General features: G+C 41.5%; 1 protein-coding gene across 2 annotated transcripts in view; it reads left to right on the plus strand.

Moving 5' to 3' along the window:
* Positions 1 to 17,661, plus strand: part of taok2b (TAO kinase 2b) — a 29,194-nt gene extending 11,533 nt beyond the window's left edge. The window contains exons 10-20 of one of the 2 annotated variants that reach the window (XM_087845467.1): positions 165 to 246; positions 647 to 814; positions 1,840 to 2,046; positions 2,603 to 2,811; positions 2,985 to 3,162; positions 3,469 to 3,597; positions 3,748 to 3,951; positions 5,486 to 5,725; positions 11,004 to 11,216; positions 12,944 to 13,126; positions 14,039 to 17,661. In XM_087845467.1, the coding sequence (XP_087701593.1) occupies positions 165 to 246; positions 647 to 814; positions 1,840 to 2,046; positions 2,603 to 2,811; positions 2,985 to 3,162; positions 3,469 to 3,597; positions 3,748 to 3,951; positions 5,486 to 5,725; positions 11,004 to 11,216; positions 12,944 to 13,126; positions 14,039 to 14,971 (2,746 nt within the window). In that variant the 3' untranslated portion in view covers positions 14,972 to 17,661. Of the gene's footprint in view, positions 1 to 164; positions 247 to 646; positions 815 to 1,839; positions 2,047 to 2,602; positions 2,812 to 2,984; positions 3,163 to 3,468; positions 3,598 to 3,747; positions 3,952 to 5,485; positions 9,717 to 11,003; positions 11,217 to 12,943; positions 13,127 to 14,038 lie in introns of those variants that run through there. The other variant, XM_087845466.1, reaches the window with a different exon arrangement.
* The last annotated feature ends 346 nt before the right edge of the window (positions 17,662 to 18,007 follow it).

The following is an 18,007-nucleotide window of genomic DNA, read 5'->3' on the forward strand; positions in this document are numbered from 1 at the left end:
TCCACATCAGGACATTTTTAATGCTTTCTGAGTTTTAATTGAGCCAACAAATCTCTCAAGCTGCTTTAACGGACTATAACATAATTAAGATTATTATATGTGTAATAATGCAGTATGCATTGCTTAAATTATATGTATAATCATGACGTTTTGGCAATATTTAGGTCGGATTATTTCCGCAATTTCGTGGACTCCTGTTTGCAGAAGATCGCCCAGGACAGACCTACCTCTGATGTGCTGCTCAAGGTACAAACAGCCATGTGATTAATTTTTAACTGAGAGAATAGAATGAAAAATATTTTCTTCTATTTCTAGCAGTTTTTTTTCAGGTTGTTGTTTTTGGACAAATAATGAAATTTGTGCTTTAAATTCAAAACAGATTTTTAGGCTTGAAGGAAAACACTGAGTGAAGGTTCAGTGTGCAAGCAAATAATCACCAAGGAGGTTTTTTCTGTTGTTGTTGTTGTTGTTGTTGTTGTTTTTTTGTTTTGTTTTTTTAATGAAAAACAAGGATTTTATTTTACTTGGATGTATAATTTTGTGTCAGCAGTGATGGGCATGTCTATGTATTTTTAACTGTCAGACTGAGGTATTTCATCCTGTCACTGTCCATCTCACCCCTTCTTTCAACCCTCCATCCACCCAGCACCATTTCCTATGCAGAGAGCGTCCCATGACAGTTGTGATGGACCTAATTGCACGGACCAAGGATGCTGTTCGTGAGCTGGACAACCTTCAGTACCGGAAGATGAAGAAAATCCTCTTTCATGAGGCGCACAATGGTCCCGCACCTGAAGGAGGCGACGAGGAAGAGGTAAGAAAGGGTGATGACGTATCAACCCTGTAATGCTTTTATCCTATTTAATTTAAACAAGCCTCTAATATTGATCAGTGGACAGTTTTCTTTTCTTATTAGCGAAACCACAAAAAGAGTTTGCACCCAGAAATGGCTAATGACATCAGACAGACACATAACATGAGAACAGCTGCTTCATATGTGAAAGGGGATTAAGAAAGCTGAAACATGAAAGTACAATTAACAAATACCAAACAGCACTCTTTGGGGTCATTTCTTAATTTAAGCTCGCTTTAAATATTTGAGTTCCTCTCCTGATTTTTATTTATTTATTTTTTTTTTGTAAAACTAAGAAAGAAAGCGCTTCTGTCAAGGGACATGTGATGATGTTTTGTTTTGGATTTGCTTCATATAAACTGCTGCGGTTTATATTGCATTGCAATTGTAAATAAAGCCAGAACCCAATGGTAATTATTTAATCCACAAATGAGAAAATAGGGGAAATGGTGATGATATTTTGCGGTTTTATTTATTTATTTATTATTTAAATATAATCTCATAGAAACAGGATTGGCCCAGCATAACGCAGTAATGTTGACAGAGCAAATAAGAGTCTTGAAACATGAACAATTGTACTCATGAACACAAAGCGCATGAATGTGTCTGCTTCTACTGAAAACCTGCTTTAAAGGCCTATTCTTGTCTGCAGTTGAGGTAAATAAAGGCACTGGTTACTATAAGAATAAAGATGTAAGGTAAATAAGACCCTTTTGTCCTCATACAAAAACTTTTTTTACCTATTTAATTCTTTGACGGCTGTTTAAACAAAAGTAAATGAAAGAATAGCGACTGTGGTTCAATCTATCAGACCTGCATTTTTTTTGGGATGTTTAAATATGTTTTTTTCTTTAATACTGTCCCACTGAGCAAATAACCCTCAATCACAGACTCTATTTGTTCTTCTTTTTTTTTTTTTTTTTTTTTTTTTTTTTAGAGCTTTGTCATTATTTTAGCATAAACTTGCTTTATTTTTTCCCCTCCAGGATGTGGAGCAGTACATGCTGCGCACCGGCACAGTCAACAGCATGGAGAGCTCCCACTCTCTGCCATCCATGTCCATCAGCGCCAGCTCCCAGAGTAGCTCGGTCAACAGTCTGGCAGACGGCTCCGATGACAGTGGGGAGATGGCCATGATGCAGGAAGGAGAGCACACCGTCACCTCCAATAGCTCCGTCCTGCACAAGCCGCTGGTCAGTCCACGTGTTAACACGTCTGTGGGTGGATGTGTTGTTTAACAGTCTAACTCCTCAATCACTGCCGTGACTCACCTGGATAAGCAGGTGACCAAGGGTACTTGGGGCTTGTTTGGGTTTGGGGCCCCCCCAAACTCAGGCTTGCAGTGTTAAGTGTGAGTCTGGTGTGTATCTGCTGAGAGACTTGTGACTTTCGGGCTAAAAGCATCGAGTGGTACTTATAGTTGGGCTATTTTACCTTTTTATTGTAGTTTGGATGAGCCAAAGCAGAAGCTGTTCTGTTGTTTCCCCTTGACCAGTTTTATAAGCGCAATCTGGTGCCACCTACAGGAAAAGGAAGGCAAAAGCAGAACCAGATGCACAGCAGATTGGCAATGTGGCACCTACAAAACAAATGCCTGGTAGCAGACTTGCTAAGCGAGCAGCCTCCTGGGAGCTTTTGCATTGGCAATAATTAGTTTCATTTATTTGAAGCAGTAGGATGACATTGAGTTGAGATAAAACTTTGCATTTGTAGCCACCTTTAATTGCTCTAATTTTCTCCACCTTGTAGAGCCATGACAACATCTATGACGATCCCTATCAGCCAGAGGTTGATTCTCAGCGAGAAGCTGCATCTGCTGGTGGTGGTGGAGGAGGAGGGGGAGGGGGCAGACGTCGACGAGGCCGAGACCATTTTGCCACAATCAGGACCGCCTCACTGGTCACCCGTCAGATCCAGGAACACGAGCAGGGCTCTGCACTGAGAGAGCAGATGTCCGGGTGAGGTCACAGTCGTGAATTGTTGATGGTGTTACGGGACAATCAAAACGAGTGTATTTGCACATTTTTTTTTTGAACTTTATACAAATAAAAGAAAACAAAGGGCTTCAAATGCTTAGTTAAGTAATGCTTGCTGATTATTAGCCATTCGGTAACCGTGTTTCTCCTCACAGGTATAAGCGAATGCGGCGTCAGCACCAGAAGCAGCTGATGGGCCTGGAGAACAAGCTGAAGGCCGAGATGGATGAACATCAGCTGAGATTGGACAAAGAGCTGGAGAATTTGAGGAACAGCTTCTCAGTGGAAGGAGAAAAACTCACCAAGAAGCACCAGGGTATCCTGGAGAAAGAGGTGAGCGAGGATCACAGAGAAATATAATAAATTCAAATATATGTGATGAATGTCAAACAACAGTGTGTGGTTCTGATACTCACTGTGTTGTTAGTCTTGCTAATATTAGTCAATACTTTCACATTGCTCAGTGTACACATGCCTGCTTCATATGAAGTTGATGATCTTTCCAAAGTTTAGCAGCCATTGTGAAGTTTTCATTCTCTCACCAGCATACAGAGAGTTGTCTCAGTAAGAGCACTGATAAGACTCAATATCGATAAAATAATCACTAATTGTAAATGTTTTTGGGCTTTTATCCTCCAGGGAAAGGCGGTCGTGTCGGAGGAGAAGAAGTTCCAGCAGCACATTCTGACGCAGCAAAAGAAGGAGCTGACCGGCCTGCTGGATTCCCAGAAACGACAGTATCGCCAGCGCAAAGAGCAGCTCAAAGAGGTGCTTCTGAGTTTTGTCGCATTATGTTTCAACAAATATACGAGTGTCTTATTTTTCATGACTCCACCTGCAATCAGTTCATTTTGATGGGTAAGTATAATGCTGCACAAACGGCGAGCCGAGCTAAACGCTGCTGTTATTCCTCTCAAGGAACTGAACGAGAATCAGTCAACGCCAAAGCGGGAGAAACAGGAGTGGTTGGTGCATCAGAAGGAGTGCCTGCAGCAGCGGCAGGCTGAGGAAGAGGCGGGTCTGTTGCGGAGGCAGAGGCAGTATTATGAGGTGCAGTGTCGCCAGTACAAGAGGAAGATGCTGCTGTCACGCCACAACCTGGAGCAGGATCTGCTCAGAGAGGTACTGTTCTTAGTCCTTTGAAGCACATTAATATCATTTTTATTTTGATATTGTTTTATAATATTTATAAATGTTAAGACTTTTGCAATTTATTTTATTGTCATCTATGTGTAACAGTAATGCACAAGCAAAATATTAATGGCTTGGAAAATTGGAAAAGTTTTGCATACAGTGGTTTTTTATTTGGGAACACTAGGGTTTCTACCTAATATCTAGAGAAGGGTTTATTTTTCCAAAAAAAAAAAAAAAAAAAATATATATATATATATATATATATATATATATATATATATATATGTATGTATATATATATATATATATATATATATATATATATATGTATGTATATATATGTATGTATATATATATATATATATATATATATATATATATATATATATATATATATATATATATATGTATGTATGTATATGTATGTATATATATATATATATATATATATATATATATATATGTATGTATATATATGTATGTATATATATGTATGTATATATATATATATATATATATATATATATATATATATATATATATGTATATATATATATATATATATATATATATATATATATATGTGAATATGAGTGCAGGGGTAAAGTAAAATGGGTAAAGTAGCACCCGGGTGCCGCTAATCAAATACACGTGATTAACTGAGCAAGTGTGAGCACATCTAAAAAGTTTTGTTAGTTTGCTGAAGCATTCAGATGTTTGACACAATGCCACAAGTAGGAAACACAACAATCTTAAAGAAGTAAATGTTGCTGCCATTATTCTGGGAAGGGTTAGAAGGGAATCTCCCAACAACCTGCATCCATCGTTCTACAGTGAGTGAAAAACATTGTTCCCAGGACTGGACGTCCCAATAAATTCATCACAAAGCCAAACTGCAGTATTTAGAGGGAGTGCAAAAAACCATCTCAGACTCTTCAGGTCTCAATTAGTATCAAGTATTAAGTTCATGACAGTACACTTAGAAAAAGAGATTTGGAAGAGATTTCAGGAGAAAGCTTCTTCTCTCTAAAAAGAACATGGCAGCAAAGCTTTGGCTTGAAAAGCAGCATCAGAATAAACTACAAGACTTCTGGAAAGTGAGACTAAAGTGGACGTGTTTTGCACAGCACTACATTTGGAGAAAAGCAAACGGCACAAAAACACTTCATACTAGGATATGATTTGGACTCGTTTTGCAGCGACAGGATCTCAGTACCTTGCAGTCACTGGGTCATGAACTCCTGTGTATCTCTAAGTATTCTAGAGTCAGATGAGTCCGTCTGTCTGAAACTGGTTCATGCAACAGGACAATGATCCCAAGCGCAGCAGCAAATCTACAACAGTATGGCTGAAAAAGAAAATAATTTGTTTGTTTTTTAATAAATGACCCATAAATTCATACTTTTTAGTAATTGTAGCTTGATACAAGATATCCTTTGGTGGCTATTGCAGGTTTCTGTCCTCTCAGTATTACAAATCACCTTCTGCATCTTTTGTTTTTTTTCTTCTCCTTCTTCTTCAGGATCTGAACAAAAAGCAGACTCTGAAGGACTTGGAGTGTGCCATGCTGCTGCGTCACCACGAATCCACCCAGGAGCTGGAGTTCCGCCAGCTGAGTTTGGTGCAGCGTACGCGGGCCGAGCTGATCCGCACGCAACACCAGACGGAGCTCACCAACCAGATGGAGTATAACAAGAGGCGTGAGCAAGAGCTGCGTCAGAAACACGCCATGGAGGTCCGCCAACAGCCCAAGAGCCTCAAAGTGAGTGACAGCACCCAGAGCCAGGGGTCTCCCGAGGAGGGAAAGAGCAAGCCGACAGAGGGGCCGAGCGGCAGCTGGGACAGCGAGGGAGGGGGGGAGGAGCTAGAGGAAGAAAAGGAGAGCGAGGTGGCGGCGAAGGAGATTTATGATGTTGGGGATGAGCTTGATGGAGTAGTAGATGATGAAGATGAAGTTTTTGGCAGAGGGGTAGATGTGGTGGAGGGTGTGCGTGTCGCTGTGGCTGAAGGGAAGGATGAGGTAGACGAGGAGGGAAGTAAATCAGAAGATGTAGTTGAGTGGAAAGAAGAGGAGACAGAAGTCAGGGAAGTAGAAGGAGTGCAGTGGGAGTACGAAGAGGATCATGGGAAATCTGCACACATAGAGACCAATGAAGAAGAAGAGGGCAGGGGTGTAGCTGACGGTTGTCCGTCGGAGCTCATCTTGTCCTCGTCCCCAGAAAAGAGGCGGCTGCGTGAGCGAGACATCGATGAGCTGTCAGAGTTTTACTTCCCTGACGCCTCTGAGGAGCTGGAGCCCATACCCGTCTCACCCCCACCCGCGCCCCCTGCCCAGACTTCTCTCCCCTCACTCTTCTCTCACGGCATCTGCCTCCTCCTCTCCCTCTCTGTCGCTGCACAGCCTTCCAACCTCACTTTGCTGCTGCTCTCCATCTTCCTCCTCTCCCTCCGCCGCTCTCCACCCCTGCCCTCGGTGGCATCCGTTCTCCTCTCTGCTGAGCTTGCCTTCTTGGCGCTCTTCTTCTCGTACCTTTTCCTTCGTTCCTGCTGTTCTCTGTCGCTTTCCACCTACCTGACTCTCAGCCTCTGGGCCAATGGCCTCTTCAGTTTAGGACTCTCCATCAGTTTGGGGATTTATTACATCCCCATTATTTTCATCTCAGCCTCCTTCCTCAGCTCTCCCTCCATTTTCCTTTCCCTCTATTTGGTCGTGGTCCTGATTGTCAGGCCAGCCCGTGATTTCTTCCAGCACGCGCCCCGCAAAGTCAACCGCCTCTGCATGCGCGTCCTCTTCCGCCTGCCTCGGCCACTGTTTGCCATGTGCCAGTCGGTGCTGGGCGGTATGGCTGAGCGTAACCTTTATGAGATGTTTCCTAAAGCAGGCCGCAACTGGGGCGTTCGCCAGTCCAAAATCCCAGTTCCACTAAAGAGCCTGGCCTTGGAGTATCAGGCTCAATGCAGGAGCACCTCTCTTGTAGCCAAGGGCCTGCTGTGGGTGAAGCGTTTCGGCAGACGCCCCCTCGGCGTCTTGGCAGATCTAGCTAACTCTGTAGTGCTAAAACTAGCCCGGCAGGTCGTTAAAAAGCTGCCGCTCAGGGTCAGAATAAAACTCCAAACCCTTGGCATCTTGAAAAAAGAAATTCCAAGCAGGTTACCGCGCCTGCTGCCCCGGGAGGTCAGAGAGAGGAGACAGAGGGAGAGGAGGAGGAGAGAGAGGGAGAGACAGAGGAGGGAAGAGAGGGAGAGGATGTTCCGTGAGGAGACGAGGTGGGAGTGTGGGTTGAGACGAACTTCATCGGGACGGTTTGTCAAGGGGAAAATTCGGCCATGGAGATAGCAAGAGTGAGACATGTCGGGAACGTTTTGGTGTGAGATTGTGTGAATGTGTGTGTGCGAGCGTGCGTGTGTGTGTGCACGCCATTGTGCAGCCATTTGTTGCGTGTTTGGGCCACATTGTCTCCTTTGTTACTCAAACTGGTCACATTTCTTAAAGATGAGCCGTATTTAACCCACACACACACACTCGTATGCACAGAGGTTTGTGTGCGCTGGCTCCAGAAGCGTGTGTGTGTGTGCGCACGCACATAACAGCCATATTACTGAATGAGCTGGCTCAAGCAACTTGAACAAGCTGTCGAACCCACAGTTGCTGAATGAAACCCAGTGAAGTTTTAATATTTCATTATTTTTGCTTTTTGTAAAAGTTCCTTTAGAAGTTTCTTTAATTTTTATTATTTTGCTCTTAATTTGTAAGACAGATATTTTTTTATGGTTATTTTTGAGACCGTTTTTTGTGCAATCTTTTGTTCTTCTTTATAGTTGTCTTACTTCACAGGGTGCGCTGTTTCCTCAGTGCTTCGAACAAATATTAGAGTGTTATGTAGCTCCACGGCTATAATATCTCTCCCCAAAGCACAAAGTACTGTGAAAATGAAAGATCGTCAATAATTTCACTAACATCAGCCTGAACACTAGCTCTCAGCCGACTGAAAAGTGCAATAAACCGCTGAGTGGAGACGTCTCGGACCATCGTGAGAGCAGAGAGGAATAATTATTAATATTTTGGTCTTAAATGATTAAGTATGGGGCCATTTAGCTGGAACAAAAAACATATTCAGTTGAACTAGAATACGTTTCTACATATTACTGCTATAATTATTATTATTATTATACATGCAGCTAGTGAATACATCATCTAGATTCTAGTTAGATATTATGACTATTATGTTTTATTGCATGTTGTGCAATAATCTTGTTATGATTTACCATGTAAACATTTCACTCGTAGAGATGGAATAAGAAGCGCCTGCTTTCAAGAGTCTGTTGTGAAGTGATATCCTAAATCTATAGCGGAAACATGAGGAATCAGGATAATCAGGATATGTTTTTGCATAGTGAAAGTATAAGAAACTGTTTAATATTTCAATGTAACTCGTTTAATATGAAGCCATATAGACAATCTTTTGAGGTAGAATTATAATAAAAAGATTGAAACTACTGAATGTGAAAAATGAGGCTAAGCAGGTCGAATGAACAGAAGGCAGATATCTGATTATATCAATATCTTGTTTTGCACTGTATAGAAAGTTATTAAAGAAATACAAATATCTATGAAAAGATCGTTTCAATTTTAGCTCGTGAAGCTTAAAAAATAGACCCATCGCAACTCCACTTCACCCGGCCGACGGGCTCTTAAAACCTAAAGATAATCAGAGAAGCTGAAAACCAAAATGTTTGAGCCTTGATGATGATGATGAGAAAATAAACTTTCTGATCAGTCAGTTCATCATTTCAGCTCAGCGTCAGTCAGACCAAAAGAAACCCACGGTTAATTCTGCTGTTTGTGTCTCTGCTAAACACCAAAATACTTTGAGTTCATCTAAATGAAGCCGGAGCAAATTCGTAAAATGCGTTAGCGCTTAAAAATGCAGGAATAAAGAGCTTTGTTTGTGTCGCCACATGTGAGCTGTTTTTGTGGAGGGACGGTACTGAGTAGGAAAGCTCAGTCTTAACTGTATTTTCACCCAAAGAAAAGGAAAAACTGTGTTTGGGGTTTTTTTGTTGTTGTTTTTTTGCATCTTGCAATTCGAGCTTTAAAAGAGAAGTTTCAATCAATGTTTTATTTGAATGTAACTTGTTCCTTTTGTGTATGTTTACATGTCTGCATTCTGTTTTGTTGTGACACTGAGTGTTTCCACAGAGTTATATCACCTTGAGTTTTTTTTAATATATATATTTAATTAATGCAGTATTTATAAGACCAGTGCTGCATTGTGTTGGACAGACATTTCGTCGTCCTTTTATTCTCATTTTAGCTGCATGAGTGTTGGCATACTGTACAGCCGTGTGCTCGCAAGCATAGAGAAACATTTTGTCATACACAAAAATAAATTCTTTTGTGTTCAAATCATTGTCTTGTTTGTTTTTATGATTTTTTTGTTTTTGTTTCCATTATTATCATGTCTCCATTTGCTTTCTTCCTTATTTTACTGCACAAAGAATCCTTTTTACCTTTTTGTTCATTCCTCCTGTATCATCACACATTCCTATTGTCTGTCGTCCCCTTTTTGCCCCCATTTATAAGCCACCAAAAACATTACTAGCAAGTATAAACATAAAATTGTGATTATAATTTGCAAATATTTATGATCTTAAATGGCAATCGTCTGATTCAACTTGATCCAGATTATGCTCGAGGTCTGGGCCGTTTGTTTAACAGCAGAGTATTGATCAGGTTTTAGTGAAATGAGATCAGTTTTTCTTGGACATGACTCATTAGTTTGTGCAGTACAATCAGCCAAGAAAACAATTCTTGATTTATTATCGCCTGACAAATATACAGAAAGGCTCATTCTTAAGAATAAACTTCAGATTAAAGGTCCTAGAAAGTGTTTTTACATATATACATTTATATACAGTGCTTTACAAATGTATCAGGCTGCCTGTCATTAAAACAAAACAACTTTAAGTCCATCAAAACGTGTTTAAAATTGACTGAATTGATGTTTTATACACAGAAATTTGAGTCGGCACAACGGATGTGTCTCAGAGAAGTCAGAAATTAATCAAGCATAACATTCAACCACTAAAACTAATTGAAATAAAAGATATTTGGCACCTTAATTAAATAATAATGTGCTTTACTATTAATTCCTGCCTCTTTTTTTTTTTTTTGAGGGGAATTAAAAATGGATAGCAAAATAATTATACTTTAGCATTTAAAAATATTCATTTTCATTAAAGAGCTCACACATAGTGATGATTAACAGTTACAGGACCAGATTAGGTCCCCACAAAATGTTAGGTTATGACAGCAAAACCTTTTCCTACCTATTTAGAAAGTGTGTTTTACATTATTTATTTAGGTTGCATGCTTTCATGCTTTGCCTTGGATCAGTGTATTACATTTTCCTTGCACTGTAATCTCACACAGCCATTTAACTTTGCCCCAGTAAGTCATCGGCCAACGTGATGTTTTAATCTTTTTCTCAGTACACCAAAGCAGGGCTTAAACTTTGTTACTCTGCTACTCCCTCTGACCCTTCTGATTTCAAGCACTTTCTTCAGAGGGAAATAATATTGACATAAGCAACAAGAAAAGTTACATTTATTTAAATAAAAGAAGCCAAGTCATCTCATTAAGACCATCGCAGAGCTTTGATTACACTGGAATTAAGTAGGACTTCCTTATATGTTTATTTAAATGTTATAAATCCAACCTCTTAAATATAAATGTTAATCAAAGATACAGACATTCATAATAAGAATGTGATTTTTAGACGCCTTAGAATTTAGATCATGTGCGTTTTAAACATCCAACAAGTCTTCATAAACGGTAAATCTCCAACATGTGTTTTCATGACAAAGGACATTTCCTTATGTGGCCGTGATAGTGTCATCCAACAGTTCAGCAGGTGTTTACACTTTAAATATCATGTAAAATGTTTGACACGTCTGTCACATCTGTCAGCATGATCATTTCTACAATCAATAGGAGCACTTTAGCCGAGCTGCTTCCATCTTTCTTCTGTCTCCTCCAGTCCAAAGAGCTTCAGATCAAGCGTCAGTTCCAGGACACCTGCAAGATCCAAACCCGCCAGTACAAGGCCCTGCGCAACCACCTGCTGGAGAACACGCCCAAATCGGACCACAAGGCCGTGCTGAAGCGGCTGAAGGATGAGCAGACTCGTAAGCTGGCCATCCTGGCCGAGCAGTATGACCACTCCATCAATGACATGCTGTCCACACAAGCTGTGAGTAAGGCAAGGAGACGTCGTTCACTTCACACTCGCACCACACCACCAGCACCTGCTGTGCCTGGCTTGGGGGATCTTCCTGCCTGCCTGTCTACCTGCCCGCCAACCAACCACCTCCTGGTCCCTCAGTGTTAACCAAGTTTTGTAGCTTGTGATCTGTCCTGCTAACCTGCCCCTGCAGTTAAACAGGTCCTTCCTCAAAAAAACATCCATTCAAAGTAAGAATATTGAAGAGAGGAAAACGTGATGACAGCTTTGTGAGAGATTCAGAAGATAAATGTTAGAGGTTCTGCTATAGCCATAAATTCAGGGCTCTTATTCAACCACATAAGAGTGCTATAAACTCAGTTTATCTTTATCATTTTATATAAATGTATCACTTTTCCTAAACGGAGTGTAGTAATTGACTAAACTCTGAATAAATTTTAAGCCATGTTGTGTAATTAGAGCAATAACATCTAACTGGCACTTAGGTAAAATATAAGCTGTGCCAGGTTGTGTTTAATTTTTAATTGAGGCTGTTTGGTCAATGATGAATGTGTAATCAGCGGACCATAAAGTCAAGGATGTTGCTGTTGTTGGACCACAGATGAACTCTCAGGCTGTTCCTTTATCATCACAGCAAATTATGAACCATGCCAGTAAAATCATAACACAGTTAAACCACTAAACTTTCAGCCTGTGAATCAGTTCATTAACATCTAAAGTGTTTGAATATTTTAGCCTACCCTGGGGAAATAAGAAAACCTGGGAGGCCCAACAAACAAGTGATGCCCTGGGACTCCTCAGGAGATCAATCCGGCCGTGGCCCAACAAGGTCTTTTTCCCACATGCAACACTGCAAAGATCCCATCTCTGCTGTGCTTTGTTTTCCACTTCACAGCTGCAGTGACTCCAGTTTAAGGAAAAAGAAGATAATTAAGTGAGACTTAAATGCCACATGAATCACAGCAGAACCTACAATAAAGTTTAAATGTAATTTAGACTGATTTAAACCGCTGAAGCCTGCGACCCGTTCTCTTTTACATATTAAGCAAGAAATAAGCTGATTGATAATAGACAGGGTTCTATTTTTCACTGTGAAAGGTGCCCTCATTTTCTAAGCCTGTGCCTCCTGAATCACTTTCAGACCATCCTGTAAAAGCTTCTCTCAGTCAGTCGCCGGCCTCTTAGTGTCGGAGTCATTCACATGTAAATCCTAAACTCCTAAATGAATGAAACAAAGTAAGAAGACGATGGGACGTAACAAAATGTCTCTTGGATAACATGATCCTCTGCGCTGCTTTAATTACCTCGATACGGAAGAGCACCACGTCGGTCCGCTAAGCCAAATCCCCGCCGCCCTTGTTTGTTCTACTCATGCTGCTACTGCGGCTAAAGTCTGTTTGGGACGGTTTCCCAAACACTGATTAAACTTATAATCCAGAGGTCAGGAAAATATATATTTATCTGTCTGTCATCTGAAACATGAGCCAAACTATAAAACAGACATGACACACAGAGGTCGAAGCACTTCAACACTTTGAAGAAAATATTCTTTTATTGATTTATTTTGGAATATGTTGAATATGCACACACGCTTTTATTAACTTCCCAATCCTTTCCCCTTTTCTTCCCTTTGCTCTTCTAACCTTATGAACACATGCAAAGTGATTCCAGCTTCTTCAGATCTCTCTTGGTTTGTTTTTTCCACTTAAACACTCTCCTTTTTCTCTTCCTCTTAGCTTCGACTGGATGAGACGCAGGAAGCGGAGTACAAGGTGTTGCGGATGCAGCTGCAGCAGGAGCTGGAGTTGCTTAACGCCTACCAGAGCAAGATCAAGATCCACACGGACACGCAGCACGAGAGAGAAGTCAAGGATCTGGAGCAGAGGGTGTCCATCCGCCGGGCCCTGCTGGAACAGAGGGTTAGAGCCTTTTGTCACTCGTGTTCAAAGTAAAGCTTCTTAGAATAAAGTGCAAGGACCTCAAGCAAGCAAACAGAGAAGATCCCAGACAGGTGTAGCTCATCTTTTCACTAGCACATTGAATGATAAATAACAGTCGCTGACAACTCCAAGAGGGCAAGATGTTTTTGGTGTCCGTCATCCAAAGTTCTCCTACAGGCCACATTTGGCCTCGACTTGTGCCCCTCCCTGATGCGTAGTCTAGTTGTCTCAGTTTAGCCACCTTGCACGGGCCAAAATTCAAGCATGTCAGGACTTTTGAGTCACCTCTGGCCGGTGTTGTAACTGAGCCAAACGTAGCAAATAAGTGCCAAAAATAGTCCAGATTAGGCTCAGATCTGTCTGCTGTCTGGGCACCTTTAACACAGTGTCCCCTTGCAAGCTGTTTTTGGAGCTTTATTTAATGACATAGACCTCTGTTTGTTCTTCTATGGAAAGTGGAAAGAGGTTGTTTGTTTGTTTGTTTTTTAGCTGGAAATAATGGAGGATTGTGTAGCTATTAGTTAACAGTTACAATCTAACGCCTGCAGTTCCTCCTCACTTTTATTGATATCTCACAATGACATCTGGGCAGCTCCGTCTACGAAGGATGATGATAAAAAGCTCTCCATGTCCTCAGACTGACTGAAGAGTCATAGACTGTTCATAAAAGATGGGTGTAGTCATCCAAAACAGGAATCCAGTGAAGATGTGTCTTAACCCGGCAGTCTTTATAACAACAAAAGAAATCTGTGGATAAATTACTGCAATTATAACTTGACCTCATTAACTTCATTCCTGGTTAGTTTATGGTCTGAATCGCTACTTTTAAGTACTTTTTTTTTAATTATTATTGCAATGATTGCACATGTGTTTTTGTTAATGTTTTGTTAGATCGAGGAGGAGATGCTGTCCCTGCAGAACGAGCGCTCAGAGCGTATCCGCACCCTCCTGGAACGGCAGGCCAGCGAGATCGAGGCGTTTGATGCAGAGAGCCTACGTCTGGGTTTTAGCAACATGGCGCTGACCGGCATTCCCAGCGAAGCCTACCCCAAGCAAGGCTACTCCAACGCGCCGCCCTCCAGCTCCCGCTCAGCTGGCCACTGGAGTCACGGCATCCACCCGCAGAACGTGCCCTCGCAGCAGCTCTCCCGCCGCAGCCACAACAGCAGCGGCGGCGGGGATCGCAGGGGCGAGTCCTCCTCTTCCTCGCACGGCCTGGGCATGGCCCTGGGGCTGGGCCGGGAGGGGAGGGAGATGCACCACTCGTCGCGCTCTTCTGCCTCTTCTTCCTCCTCCTCTTCCTCCTCGTCTTCCTCCCACCACCAGCGACACCACCTACCCCAGCACTACCACCACCAGAGCACGCCACAGCTCTACCGCGAGCGAGAGAGGGATCGAGATAGGGAGCGGGAGAAGGAGAGGGAGCGGGAGTGGGCCGGAGTGCGGGGCTCCGGCGGCGACCTGGCCCACCCACACCCCCTGCCCTTCTCCCATCACCTGCCCTCGCGCTCCTCCTCTCAGTCCCTGGCGATGCTGCCTCCCCCGCCCCCTGCCCCTCCCTCCATCTCTGGGCCGTCCTCCTCCTCTTCTTCTTCCTCCTCCTCACAGGGGGGGATTTATGTCGGAGGTGGAGGCGGCGGTGGCAGCGGGCTGGCCGTGCGCGGCGCCCCCAGCCTGATGGCCCTGAGAAACAGCCCCCAACCTCTGAGGAGAACGGCGTCCGGCGGGGGACCAGGAGGTGCTGGGGGTAGCGACGGCGTCCTGAGCCGAAGCACCTCAGTCACTTCGCACATCTCCAACGGCTCCCACCTCTCCTACTCTTAGACAGCAGGCGTTAAAACAGCAGAGAGCGGTGGGAGTGATTTAGGAAGGTAGCTATCACAGGCTGCATCTCAATACTCTCAGCTTGCCACCTTTCTTTCTTTCCTTCCTGGGCTGATCTCAATTCTAAACTCTTAACACAAAGGATTTAGGGACTTTGCTATTTTCTCTAAACGCACAGAAAGTCAAAGAGATCAGAAGCAAAGAAAGGACAAACTGACATTATTGAGCTGCACCCTGCCTCTTTAGACTCAGGGTGGGTGGAGAGGTTTCCTTCCATTCCCACAAGTATCAAAGAGGAAGGGAGGGAGGAATGTAACCACCTGTAAAATCACTGGATTAGGGTGACATTAGGTAAAAAAAAAAAAAAAAGACACTTCTGTTTAATGTTTTTATCTTTGTATAAAAGTGAGATAAGGTGCGTGAAAGTGGGGACGATTAGCATTTTTTCCCTGTATGTGTCCTCCTGGAACTGCACAGAGAGAGAGAGGGGATGGCAGCCATGTCTTCTTCTATGATATTCTTTGCTGGAATGGAGAAAGAGCGAGGACGAGGGAGGAAACGAGGGTGATGTTTTGTTGCTTGTGTGTGTACTCGTATGTAGTTCGTAGTAGTCCAGATATTATCCAGCAAGCGCCCGTAAACTGGACGCGCCGAATGGGCAGAATGCAAGAAGAAAAATAAGGTGGTGGGGGGGGGGCGGGTTACTCTAATATCCAGACTTCTGGAGTTTGGAAAAAACATTTTTTTATTGCTTTAAACGTTAAATTTTTTTTTGTTAATTTCTCTCTTTTTTTGTATTGTGTATTTAAAAGAAAAAACACACACGTAAAAAAAGTTGCTCAGAACGTCACCAATGCCTTTAAGGGGTTCTTAAAGGGATGTCGTGCCATCTGAATTATTTTTTTTTTAATTTGACGGCTGCGAGGTGATTCAAAGCCGAATACAAATAACACGGAATGTTTGTAAAGTTAAGAGACTCTTCTTAAAAAAAACAAAAAGAGATGAAAGAAAAAGGAAAAAATGGGATGAGGAAAAATCTTTATGTGGAAATGTACAAATACATATGGAGAGAGGGGGGAAAACACATAGCTTTCTGGCATCCATGACGTATTGAGTATCTAAACAACATAGGTGTCTATGGGAGTCACTCCAATTGCATGAGATAGATGTGCAAAAAAGAAAAAAGAAAAAAAAAACATTTGTAAAAACATGACGAAACACATTTGAAATGTATCGTACCTGTCCCGAGTTTCACTGGCATTTAAAATCACTCGTCCCACATTTGGTTTGTTTTTGGATCTTTACTGTACATATTTATGGGAATATTAAAGAAAAAAGCAACAAAAAAACAATCATTTGGTTTTATAGAGTAACAAAGATAATGATAGTAATTTTGATATATTCAAAAACGACTATTGAATTCAAGATTTAGAGTGACAGCTCCAATTGCATTTTCTATAGGTGTCAATATTACCATAACTAATCCTGATGTAAGTGTTGTTGTAATCATGTTCACGGTTATTTTTTTATTTTTATTTTTTTCTTGCGATAAGCAAAAAGGGCCCACTTTTGGCTGTGTAACAAAGAAACAAAAAAAACACAAAAAAAAGGTGATAAAAACTGTTGTCAGGTGTGGTGTGTTCAAGGTCTTAATGATTATTAATAAGAGATTATTGATAATTGTTAATGATTTATTTTGTATGTGTGTCAAGCGGTAAAGTCTAGTTATATTACCACTTCTTTCTTTTTTTTCCCATTTTTAGACTGAATTTCAAAGAGACACTCTTACAACAACACCCTGCTATTCACGTGAACACAGACCTCTTCTGGACTCTCATAGAGAAAAAAAAAATTGGCCACTGGAATGTAAACGCTGGTTTTCCTTTTTATTTGTTTTCAGGGTTAAGTTGAGAATCTGACTGCTGAAGTGTGCAGCATGCAATCAGTATGTTTTAAAAAAAAAAAAAAAAAGAAAGTTTTTAAAGTGTGCGGAGGAGTAAGTGGAAGTGAAAGGACGGGCCTCGACCGAGCTGCTGTGGAGGTGCGCCCTCTGGTGCCGGCACAGCAGCAGTGACAGCAGCAGCCCGTCCACACAGATCAATAAGACCCATCAGTGTTTGGTGTGACGCCCACAGAGGGTCTCGTGGGCTGACATTTACTTGAAGAAGATCAGAAATAACTTTTTTGTTTCTGTTTTTTTTAATTATTGTTACTTTATTTAAAAAAAAAATGGAAAAAAGGATAATCACCCTGCTGTTTGTATGACTCAGAAACACCAGCTCAAGACAATTCCCTGTATAACCTACTACTTTATGCTTGGTTGGAATCTCAGTGCATGCATAAACTCCTTATATAAACTAAGACTGGTGGATTGGAGACGGCCGTTGTGTGTGGGGACATCAGTGTGACTGTGCTTTTAGACCGGCTGTCAGGGGTTTCGGTGAGAGGCAGGGGAGTCTCGGTTCCTGTGGCGAGCCCTGGATGAAGGAGGATGAGGATTGAACACATGCTCGGCGGTGCTTTGCAGAGATTTTGGGGGGAGGGTGTTGAAATTCTTATTAAATATTCAAGTCAAGCAATTCCAAGCTTGAGGAAGGAGAGGAATAAGGGTCTTAACACATGTACTGGAAAAGAAATGGGGTGCTTTAAAAAAGTAATTAAAAAAAAGATAATAAATTGATATTAACACATTAACTTGTCTTGATTTGATTTCTGGTTTTCACGTAACTTTTAAGTATCTGAAAAAGGGGCCTAAATGATCTTAGTTTCAGTTTCTAAAGTGGGAATATTTTCTGTTTTTTTAAGATATGGCAAAGAACATCTGTCAGTGTTTTTAAATATTTTTAGGCAGTAGGGGGCTCAAAATATGGAGGACCAAAATTTAACATTTTTTTTTTAAATGACTGTAAATAAATTGGTATCATCAGTTAGACAGTTGTTTTTATTTGCGTTTGAATTTACCCATTTATTTATTTAATGTTATTTATCAATGTATTTTTATTTTTTAAATAAAATCAATCAAAGTTTTCAATGTAA

This window comes from Neolamprologus brichardi, chromosome 8, assembly GCF_056152115.1.
Source record: "Neolamprologus brichardi isolate AB-2024 chromosome 8, ASM5615211v1, whole genome shotgun sequence".
NCBI classification, from domain to species: Eukaryota; Metazoa; Chordata; class Actinopteri; order Cichliformes; family Cichlidae; genus Neolamprologus; species Neolamprologus brichardi.